This window comes from Rattus rattus, chromosome 5 (assembly GCF_011064425.1).
Source record: "Rattus rattus isolate New Zealand chromosome 5, Rrattus_CSIRO_v1, whole genome shotgun sequence".
In the NCBI taxonomy this organism is placed as follows: domain Eukaryota; kingdom Metazoa; phylum Chordata; class Mammalia; order Rodentia; family Muridae; genus Rattus; species Rattus rattus.
In genome coordinates this window covers 15323837-15335782 of record NC_046158.1, presented here as the reverse complement: position 1 = coordinate 15335782, position 11946 = coordinate 15323837, and the positions used below count along the sequence as shown (strand labels likewise).

Genomic DNA, 11946 nt, shown 5'->3' with positions numbered 1-11946 from the left:
TCAGGGTTGATGTCTAATGGGCCCATTTTCAGTTTTGAAGAGCATGGGAAGAAGAGCCATGGGGTGAGTTGACTTAGAGCATAGGAAGGGCTGAGTCAGAATTGCAGTAGTCCTTGTCCAAGTGACTCAGACCTTCAGATGGTACAGCACAGAGCAATGAGGGGATTCTGGAGGGGACCTTGGCAGGGACGTCTGTGACCAGAAGAAGGCAGCCTGTTACGTCTCGTGAAATGGTTAATAGGGTGAGATAGTAGGTGGGAGGTATTTTCCAGAACCACCTTTTGAAGAGCCCTGGGTGCTGTTTTGTGATTACTATTCTTCAGTGTGGTGAGGAAATTGTGAAAGAGCAGCCAGCCAAGAGCCTCATGGTGACTGTTGAGAAGGGGGCTGTTGCCACACCCAGTAAGGATGGAGGGAGTTGCCAGAGCTGTAGCAGAGATGGGCAGCAGCAGTCTCTGCTCAGAGGTCTGGTTGCTCCATTGCACTGTGGAGGGCCACATCTGTTCTTCATAAGTAGATCTGATGGACCATCCTATTGGGAGAGTGGTGCTGCCTCAGACCAGGAAGGTCATGTTTAGAGCCACTGGGGTGGAGCAAGGCCTCAAACGGAGCTGTGGGAAGACGGCATCAGGCATTCCCCCCGCCCCACCCCTTTTATTTTTAACAAGGCTGTGTCTGCCCATTACAACATGATAGGTACTAGATATTCTCTTATACTGGGGTCTTTTGCTTTCATTTAGGTTTTTTTTTTTTAAATTTTAAAAATTTAGCCTGTGTAAGGGCAAGTGCCTTTTGGGGTGTCTGTATAGTATAGTCTAGTCATTGGAAAGCAATTTTCTTTATAGAGGTTCTTAAGGAAGAAAAAGATATGTGATTACTAAAGGGTTAATGTCCATCTAGCCATGTCTCTTGGGTGTCATGGACAGGAAACCAGGTGGGAATCACAAGGAGTATATTTTTTTTTTTTTAGTGCTGGGAATGTGTATGTGTGTGTCTGTGCACGTGTGTGCGTGCGCATGCTCTTCCAAAGTAGGGCCTATTACATAGTAGGCTGCTACTAGACCAGTGAGTGAATCAGGATGGATTTCTGTGCTACTGAATTTATGTACCTCTTTTGGGGACTAGACTGGAGGTAGCTATTATTTGGAGGCCCTAGGTCAGAACTTTGGAAAAGTTAAAGGTATTTGTGACACCAAATCTGTCAGTGAGAACTCCAGGGCCATATAGATGTCATCTTCTCATCTGTTACAATGAAAATCTGTTGCGAGCTCTCCTCCTACCCTATGCCAACAACCTTTTCCTTTCCAGAATCCTTCCAGACTTTACTCACCACATTGGAGAATGGTAAAGAGCTGGATGGGCGGAGTGAGCATTGTGGGGCACACAGTTGCTACCACACTCTAAACTCTGCAGCATGAAATTACCTCAGATGGTATAGGCGTTGGTGTGTGTGGCACGGTCTAATCACTTATTACTTACATACCGGGCCAGAAGCTAGCCCTGGCCTTAGACTGTAGAAGATTATTTATTTACCCTTTTATATTTGCCCTTTGGCAGCTTCCAGCTCTCCTATGCACAGGAAAGTGCAGATCTCATCAGCAGGAAGCAACAGGTACACACTGCTGGGCAAAGAGTGAGACAGCAGGGCTCAGGAAGGTCCATGATGAGCTCCCAGAGTAGGGAAGACGTTTGCGTGGGGGAAAGCCCACGGGAGGCAGCAGCTATGTAGTTAGACCTAAAGGATGATGTGGTTTCTCCAAGAGAACAGGTCCAGATGGTAGAGAGGTTGTGTCTCAGCTACAACCTCTGTGTGCCAGGTTGGGACTGCGTGGGTGACGGCAGGCTGAGGCGTGCAGAGTGTTCTCTGGGGGTGGGTAGTTGACAGATGGGTTTAGGAGGGTAAAGTGACCACAGCCACATTACATTCAATAATGTCACTCTGATTATGGTAGACCATGCCTGTAACTACAAATTATAACTTTCTGCTTAGTGTGGATCAGATGTGTAAGGGGTGAGGCACTCTTAGAATTATGATGAAAAGTACAGCTGGAATGTTGGAAGGTTTTTGTGCCAGGATGCCTTCGTGATGGATGAGTGGTGTCACATGACAATTTGACTATTCTTCAGGCCTTTTCTCTCTTGTGAGCCTAGATATCACTAACAACCTTGCTCTTTTTTTTGTATCCAGGCCAATTTTGGCTTTGGCCCTTGGTGTTTCTAGGGTAAAATTGTGAACACATATCCCCATCCTTACCCCCTTTAGAACCAAATCACAGAGCAAGAAAGCTGTATGGAATGTAGACACACTTAAAGCCAGTCCTTGCAGCTTTCTACTGACAGCTGAATACTGTCCTGGTGCATCCTGGCCTGGAGGGTACCCTCTCTTCCAGGTAATTTCCTCATGGCCTGGAGGGTACCCTCTCTTCCAGGTAATTTCCTCAGTGCAGCTTTTAGCCAGGTTGAAAGCAGCTTTCATTTAGAAAGTTCCAGCAACAACTGCTTGCTTTCAGTCAGTTTTTGTGATCTGCAGACATTCTGCAAGGTGGTATGCTTAGGAGACATATTGGGTGTCTCAAGCCTTTCTTCGCTCCCTCTAGTGCAATGGTTCTCAATCTTCCTAATGCTGCTGTCTTTTTAATATAGGTCCTCACTTTGTGGTAAACCCCAACCAGGAGAATATTATTATTATTATTATTTTTTTTTTGCTACTTCATAATTACAATTTTGCTATTGTTATGAATCATGCCACAGGGGATTTGCTGCCTGGTCATATATGGGATACCTCTTTTGGTGATAGAAGAAGCATTCCTCAACATTTTCTAGAGAAGTTTCTGGGTTCATGGGAGGGAAGATGATTTGTGTATGGAATAGAAGGGAGTCTGGCTTTGCCTTGATAGTGTGCAAGTCTGTCTATAGCTGATACTAGGAATATATTCTCTTTCTGGTTTTTCGAGACAGGGTTTCTCTGTGTATGCCTGGCTGTCCTGGAACTCCAGCTATAGACCAGGCTACTCTCAAACTCATGGAGATCTGCCTGCCTCTGCCTCCTGAGTGCTGGGATTACAGGGTATGCACCACCACATTCGGCTCAGGAATATTCTTTTATTTGGCAGCCAAGTTCTGAAAAGCGCTATAGCCTCATAGGGTGGTTTTTGTCACTTGGCATGGTATCAGCCAATGATAGAACTTTGCCTGTTGACTGTGTCATAGCTTTCAGTTACAGGCTTAATGCTATGATGATGGTCAGCATTTTAAATAAAAATCTATGTTCCTTAGCTATTTACACTGTACTTGGAGCCAGAAAAATGTTTTTATTCCTTAGTCAGTCAGTCAGTCAGTCAGTCAGTCAGTCAGTCAGTCAGTCAGTCAGTCAGTCCGTCAGTCAGTCAGGGAGGGAAATGAATCAAGAGTAAGGAGAGGAGTATTAAGGTGGTTATAAAGACTGCCTTTCAGGTTCTTCCTGTAACGTGGAAAATTGCAATTCTAATTTCTGGCTTCTTGCCTTTCACTGAGTGGTTGATATGCTCCACCCTTCCTGGCTGAGCGTACCTTCCCACTCTGGCCAAGGAACTTGGCTGTTGTTTAGTGAATCAGAAACAGGACACAAGGATCTAAGTATAAACCTGTCCCCTGAACATAGTCATGTACCAGCTGACCCTCAAGGTATCAGTGGTATCCATTTGTGAAGAAAGATTTGGATGTGAGCCCCATGAGCCTACATTGCACAAGTACTCTACTGTTAACCTGACCCAAGGACAGAAATGTTGCAGCTACCATATGCATGAAGCCCCTTCTCTAACATTCATCTTTTATGCTCAGGCTGCCTGGTGCCATCAGGTAGTGTTCACTCCTCACAAAGAATCTAAGGATGTTGAGTGCTGTTTTTTCCTCCTAGCCCACTCCCACGGTAGTGGTGTGGGTGGTCTTACCTGCCCTTATTCATGTTTCTGGAAAAGCATATTTAGTTGCAGAAACTGCCGGACTTGGTCAGAGCATCCTTAGCCTGTCTAGGGTCCTTGCTTTGTATCCCAGGAACTGGGAGTAGCACTGGGCTCATGAAGCACACCAAGGCTCAAAAAACAAGTACTTTGTTGTCCAGGAGAAAACCTGCCTTTTGGAGAGTTACAGGTGGCATTTTTCTCCTGGCTTTAGCTTATTCGGGTCTGATGTTGGCCAAGTTAGTGCTTAGGAGTCTGTTTATAATGCCCATTTGTATTTACTGTTTTCCCAAGTATACAGTGTAAATAGCATAATTTGCAGTACAAAGTCTTTGGCAATAATTTCATGATGTATACTGTTAAACATTGGAAACCACAAGCACCATGGACAGCCCCATGCTTTCTGGGCCTGTGGTAACATGTAGACTCTGGACTTTCCAAGTGTCAGCGTGCTTGAAGCAGCAGCCTGCATGTGTGGACTATCATCAGTGCCTCGCCCAGAGATGCCTGGCCTTCATCCAAAGGGACCCTGCGAGCAGCACCCACACTGCGGCTCCTTTGTGTGGAATATGTTGGACTCTGCCGTAGACTCCTTGTCTGGCTGCTGCGGTTTGTAATGCCTTGACATGTTGCATTTCTTTCCCATTTGGATGAATAAAAATAAACGCTGTGTAAAATAGGAATGGCCTGGACTATTCTGTGCAGGACTCACTCTACTGAAAAGTTACAGTGCCAGCTGCAGAGATGCCTCAGTGGTTAGAAGGGCTCACTGGTCTTTTAGAGGGCCTGAATTCAGCCTCAGTACTCACCCAGTAGATCCAATGCCCTCTTCTGGCCTGTACACATGGTTACTTACCCAAACATATACAGACGTACAAATAAAATTGAATTAAGTGCAAGCCCCACTCCTTTTCCTCAGACAAATTCAGCTCCTCTCGGAGGTTTTTCACTTCATACAGAGGAAATGTGTGCATGTGTCCTTACATGGTCAGTGATTTGGGGCCTGTGTAGTTTCTGCCATTTCAAACTTACAATTGGCCCTGAGTGGTGTGTTATGTTGCATAGGTGCTCAATCTAAACCTTTTAGATCCTTCACTCTAACTGTCCCATGAGTTAGCAAGATGCAAGCATTACCAGAAACAGGAGTAGAACATCTACAGGGCAGCAGCAAGCAATTGACTCCAAAGGTGGGGAAGCTCTGGCAACCTTCTGGAGACTACTGTGAAGCTTGGTAAGTAGACAGTTGCACTGGGTGTTGTCTTGAAACTCCTTAAAACTTAGGGCTCCATGTTTTCTCTGCACACTATCAGCTTGAACTTAAAAGACTTGCTGTTAGGGACTCAAAAGAGCCAGCTTGTTTCTACTGCATCTGCATTCCCAGGGCCTGAGAGTGCACTCTTTTTTGTAATGGGCATGGGGCTCAGTCCACAGCAAAAAGTTTGTTGGGGAACTAGGGAAGGGAAGAGAGGATGAAAAATGCGTGACAGGAGTTAAGGGCCTCTTGCAATGACAGCAACCCCTATGAGGCAGGCAGGCAGGCAGAGAAAGGTTGAGTATACATGTTCAGGGCTGTGTCTTCTTAGGGGTCCACATTTCCATTTAATGTACATATAGGGAAGAGATCACCTGAGCAAAAGGCAGGTATAAAGTAATCCTCAATCCTGTGTGTTGGGAGTTAGAACTGTAGGTCAACATTGACTGCTGTGTGACCTTATCCAGGCCCTCCTTTACCTATAAATTAGGGAGTGAAGAACCTAGCACTTGTGCCTTTATTCTTTAAGCCAGCATCCCAGTCAATTTGTTCTAATCACGTTGTTCCAGCTTATGTCCATGCTCCCTCCCCTCAGTGAATCTTAGAAGAAAATCAAGTGTTTTAGCATCTGGTGCTCTGAGCCCAATGGCTCTCGTCCCTTACCATGATGTCCTATTAAGGTGTATCCCCAATTCAGGATCTTGGTACCTTGAGTTGTTTTAGGCCAAGATTGACTGCTGTGTGGATTCCTTTGGGGTTACCATCCTTTGGATGGTGGTGTATAGCTTCAGGATAGAAATTTCTACCAAGATAACACTCCCTAACATGGGACCCTTACCGATAGCCAGCCAGCAAATGGAGAACCCAGAAGCATGTCCTCCACCCTGTGAACTGTGTTCTGGAGCCATTTCTCTGGCCCTTATAAGAGCACATAACAGCGGTTAAGAGCACTGACTACTCTTTTCAGAGGTCATGAGTTAAATTCCGAGCAACCACACAGTGGCTCACAATCATCTGCAATGGGATTCTGTGGAGCCACAATGTAATCCTATATATAAAATAACTCTTTTAAAAAACAGCACTTATATGTATAAATCAGGCAGGGTCACCTGACCAGGTCTGGATTCTGGGACACTTCTGTTCTAAGACAGTTTTAGATGGTTTTGGTAGGCTGGTCAAACAGCAAGTGGAGAGGGGACAGGGTTAGAAAGCAACACAGATTCAGAAACAGGAGGTGGAGCAAAAAGTGCTAGTCCTTGGGTCTCTGCATACCTAGGGTGTGGAAACGTGGAGAGGCCCAGCCAGGGAGAGAAAAGAACCTTCGTTTCTGCTTTCCCTGTGCCTGAGCTAGCACTGCCTTCAGTTGCTTCCCTTCTTACACTGCCCGCTGCTTGCTCTTCTTTCTCCCATCTTCTGACTGGTGAGACAATTCACCTTCCAAGCCTAATTCTAATTCTTGTGAAAACCTTCCTTATATTTTAAGCACTGGGGTATATCTTACCTGTCAACCATAGTACTACACTTCTCAGGGAGGGTACCCATCTCTTGCATAGCACAACCTATGTGGTTGGCACATCTCTGCTCTGCCTGATATGGACAAATGCTGGTTTTGACGGCTTCTGGGGAATGGATGGGAAAGGAATATTGCAATCATAAAAAACTACTTTTGTACAAAGCAATGCTGTTTGTACCAAAATATTTAATGAATATGCTGTTAAAACAAAAGAAATAGTAATACAATTTTACTGGTTTATATTTCAGTTCATAAAGGTGACGCACAAACTACCCTAGCACATAATGTCCACACACCTAGTTTTAGATGGGCTTACAGCTATTTGGGTTAACTGAATAGGACAGATACTGGAAGTGGTAGGGGATGGTCTGGGGAAGAGCAGGCCACTTATTATCTCCCCACTGTAGATGACCTCATTAAGCATTAGTAAAGCCAACAGGGGAAGAGGAAATAACTCGTGTCCTTATATACAAACCCAAGCTACCTCCACACAGAGCAGACCATACAGCAGAGAAGATGAGCCACTTGTGAGACTGCTTGTCAGCATATAAATTAAGAGTCAAAAGGTTTTTTTTTTTTTTTTTAATTTTAAAAGGTGCTAAAACCACCATTTCATAGCTTTAAGGTGAGAATCCACAGCCCATCATCTGACCAGTGAGATCGATACCTGGCTACTCTGGGAGGCTTCAGAGGCCTGACAAAGATTGAGCCAGGAAAGTAAGATCTTACAGTGTGTACATACTTTCATGTATTCAGTCTTCCTTACTTGAACAACCTGCTATGCAAAACATTAGTGGTCAAGGAGCTCTTGCCAGCTCCTACAATGGCAGGAAGAACAGAGCCCAATAAACCTTGAGTGAAAGGAAGTGCCCCATAACCACAGATGGCAGTGGTAGATTAGCAGGTTGTCTGGGACTTAAACACTGTCACTGCAGGGTGCCGGGGAAGGTATTTATATGTATATATATATATATTTATATTTATATACACACACATATATACAGACACACACACACACACATATATATACACACATGACACTTTAACAAAGAGCTGTCCATGTCATGATTGATTCAGTCTCACAGTCATGTGGCCCATTCCAGCCTATAGAAGTAGTTTTGGCAGCTAATGCTTTTTTGGAAGGAAGGAAGGAAGGTAGGAAGGAAGGAAGGAAGGTAGGAAGGTAGGGAGGAAGGAAGGAAGGAAATACGACTATGAGAGTTGCATAGAATTGCTCGGCAATGTGAATAATTCCAAATCAAAACCTATGCACTATATTAGTTAACAAAATTAGGTGACTTGACCTGTGACTACGAGACCCTTTACTCAAAGTGCTTTTCATGTCTCTGGGAGCTTTTGCTGGCAATGACAGATGAGAATTACTCTAATCTCTGAATCCCTGCTCCCCACTCAAAGGACAGAGTGTCTGCATGTGTATATGTATACACACACACACAATTTTTTTTAAAGGGTTTAAAAAGAAAACCCAATACATTGGGGGATACCCCAACTCTGGCTGTGTGAAGTGTTCCTATACAGAAAAGAGGCCTTAATGGCACTAGGAGGAAGGACTCTGGTGCATGCCCAAAGCGTCAATTGGGTTTGCAGCCTGCTGCAGGAGCCCTGGCCCACTGATCTACCAACATACTATACAGCTCTGACCTAGGTACATTCTGGTCCTGCAACATATCACAGAATCACACATCTGGCCAAAGAAGGCAACAAAAGGTGGTGTGTTTTCTGGAGGTGTGTGGAGGCAGCAGCTGCTCTCAGCACGTCTCTTTCCCTTGCACGCCCGTTGCTGTCTTTATGGAGCTCAGTGTTCGGTTAAACCAGGTCTTCTTGGCAGCCTGCACCTCACTGAGGGCAAGGCCCAAGTGGTGTTCCAAGTCCTGTGAAAATAACAAATGTCAGGATTTTGGGCATCTATCCGTTCTTCTGAGGCAGGTATACAGTGCCAAAAGGTTTGGGAACTCGAATCTGAAATTGGAGCCTCTTAAGTCACTGTCTCGTGCAACTTTAAAGCACTTTAATATGCCCGTTAAGTCAAAAACATTTAGTATGGCGTCTGTCTTTATCCCTTTTCTAAGATTCCTCAGTAGGCAGGCCTCTCGTCCCTTTGGTTGGGGTTGAGCTGCCCCCTCAGCCAGAATGCTGATCTTGATTTTTTTTTTCTTTTTTCCGGAGCTGGGGACTGAACCCAGGGCCTACGACTGAGCTAAAATCCCCAACCCCTGATCTTGATTTTCTATAGCTGCTCTCTGTCTGTCCATTCTTTGACCATAGCTTAGATACTGCTATCTTGATGATGCTGGTTTTGTTTTGTTTTTATTTTGATTGTACTGGGGAGTCCTACAAACCCTCTCTCAGTACCTAGTACAACCCAGACAAAAGAGGATGATGTGTCCACCAGTAATGGACTTTGGCTTGGGAACGCTGGTCTGAGGTTTTAGACCTGATCCAGGCTCCTCCCACTCATGGTGCCCCAGTAGGAATGACTGGAGGCTCATAATCATTAAATGCGCCCACGGTCACAAAGTGAGCTTAGTGATGGGCGTCAGAAGAAAAAGGTTTGCATTCTGTTAAGCTGCCATCGCCATGTATAAATATTTTTAGTATTCACTATAACCTGACAAAAGATTAGGACTCCCATTTTTCTCCCCGTCCCTCACCCCATTTTGTTTTTCAACACAGGGTTCTTCTGTGCAGCCGTGGCTGTCCCGGCACTAGCTCTCTAGACCAGGCTGACTCCCAGAGGTACACTTGCTTGTCTCCCAAGTGCTAGGATTAAAAGTGGTGGCACTGGTCTAAGAATCATGTTTCTATATGGACACCAGAAGTCTAAGGTGTAGAGGGATTACACCCTGGATTTTATTGAGGGGAGATATTTTTTAAATACTGCTCTATGTTGTATTAAAAAGACTTAAGTTCTATTGTTAATTCTTAGTATGTTGAAATGGTTAAACATAGTCTGGTAGGTAATAAGTGTTCTCCCCAGGAGGAATGGTCAGAGTTTAAGTGGTGGTGAGGTTGGGGGGTGGGGGAGATATGACATCCCAAACCACAAGTCATTTCTGGGAGAGTGTGTGCCTACATGGCACTGCTGTTACCTGGATCTTGCACTCAGCTTCTACCAGCTGCAGTTTGGTTTGTGCCAGCTCCAGCTCCAGCTCCCGCAGCTGGTTCTTGAGTGCTTCTTTTTCTTCGTCTGTGTCCTCATCTGAAACCCCCTTGACTGAGCTGGCACCTTTCACTCGCCCTTCTTTGTTGAAGAAGTCTCGGCAGCGGTCACAGTCATCTACCTTTTGCTGAAGTGAACACCAGAAGTGAAGAGATCCCAAAAGATGGCAGCCCTGTCAGATGCTACAGCATGTGCTTTAGTGTCCCTTGTGAGTACTAGAAAAGTTTGGTGACCTTGGGAAAATGTCAGACAACCTACTTTGAAGACTACCTGGCTGGTGTTTTATATCAAAAGCAATAAAAATATCCCCTTGGTCCACTGTACACCAGAGGAATTCTAGGCTAAGAAAACAAAGTTATACACAATCAAAGGGTCATATCCAAGGGTCTTCACTCATTAGCTGGCATACAGAGAAGTATCCAACTAGAACAATGAGATATGCTGGTCTGTGCTTGTTCAGGGGAGCTTCCAGGTTCTAAACACTGGATGAAAACATTTTAATAATAGGGAAAAATGGGTAAATACTAATACTGGTATAAAGAAGAGATCTAAGTTTGATTCCCTGCACTACATCACGTGGTTCACAACTGCTCAAAACTCCAGCTTTAGGGGGATCCTTGGCCTCCATAAACATAACTCATTTAAAAATAAATCCTCAAAAAAGGTATGTAAAACAATCACCACCCCTCCCAAAGTCACCAAAACAGGATGCCACTGAGAAAAATAATGTAGCCCAAATTTAGAAATAGAAATGTTTACAGAAAGCCTAGCCCAGAGTGAATATAATTTAATATCTTAGTCTAAGATCAGGAAAGACTGAAGAATATGCAACACAATCTTAAACGTGGTGTAAGAGGATTAACTCAGTCAGAAAGCAGGGGCTTTAGTGTGTGTAAGGAGGCCTGAATTCAATATCCATGAGAGGAAACAAGATTTTATCTGTCCTTGAGTCTTTGTACTATAAGTTTTTACCTCTTATTTGTTTAGAAGCATAGAAGGCATATAAACAGGTTAGTAAAGAACCTATCATTCTGCCGTTGGCATGTTAGTTTTGAGAAATACTTTAAGAAAACCTTGAGTTACAAAAAGCCCCCAAATTTGCAACAAAATATTAAAAATACTGATTGTATTCAGATCCCTTAGAGTAGAAGGTAGGAGTCCAGGGGATCTTCAGAATGATGGCTTCAGAACCCCACCTCAAGCAGCACTTAGTGTAGCTTTTCCAGTGATGCTTGCACTCTTGGGCACCCAAGGGCAAGATATAAAACTAGATATAGCACATTTGGTCTTATTCTTAGTTCTTCTAGAGAAACAGTCATGTAAACTGTTGAACCTGAGCCAGGCCTACAGACTGCTTAGCTTGGCTCCCTTGTACCTGCTATGTCAGGAGGGATAGGCCATACATTGAACTAGAGGGTATGAAATTTCTTTAGTAAGTCTTACCCGGATTTTCTCAATTTCCACTTTATTGGCTGTCTGTTGCTTTTCCAGTCTTTCACTCAGTTGAGAACAAATCTAGACAAATATAAAACCAGAGACTTTGGCTCAATGTCATCTGCGTAAGTTATTCCAGCAGCAGAAAGAATATCCTTTAACTGCATAGGTGAGGTTGATGGAAGCACAAATAGGAAGCAACCTACAAAGTGGTCTACAGACCACTGTGAGATCTCACGTATAGAAGAAGCGAGATCAATCTGGTTCTGTTTGCAAAAATTGTACCAGCCTTAAAGAGGGAGTAGCTTGTCAATATTTAGACACACTCCATCACCTGACATCTTAAATAATGCTGGCTTTTGTATACCTCTTATATGCTGGGCACTCTGCATGCATGTCTAGTTAGAACTTAAGCCTCCTTATTGTGAGACTAAGGTAAGAACAGGGGCTTGAAGCCAGAGTGCACACACTACCCACTATGTGCCCAGCCCAGCCCAGCCCCTGAAACGGAAACTTACCTGCTTATAGTCACCAATGATAGAGCTGTTTTTTTTAATCTCTGATTCTGCCTTGTCAAGTTCACGGCGGCACATTTCCTTTAACTGCACATGGTTGTTGTTGTTTTTTT

The 11946-nt window shown here is 44.2% G+C and overlaps 1 protein-coding gene across 3 annotated transcripts in view; it reads right to left on the bottom strand.

Annotated features, from left to right (window-relative positions):
- Positions 1-6869: 6869 nt before the first annotated feature.
- The window catches only part of Rabgap1 (RAB GTPase activating protein 1), a 116877-nt gene continuing 111800 nt past the window's right edge, over positions 6870-11946 (bottom strand). For all 3 annotated transcript variants that reach the window (XM_032903206.1, XM_032903207.1, XM_032903209.1), the window contains 4 exons: positions 11837-11920; positions 11328-11399; positions 9814-10011; positions 6870-8595 (listed from right to left, as the gene is read on the bottom strand). In XM_032903206.1, coding sequence (XP_032759097.1) covers positions 8473-8595; positions 9814-10011; positions 11328-11399; positions 11837-11920 — 477 coding nt within the window. In that variant the 3' untranslated portion in view covers positions 6870-8472. The remainder of the gene's footprint in view (positions 8596-9813; positions 10012-11327; positions 11400-11836; positions 11921-11946) is intronic.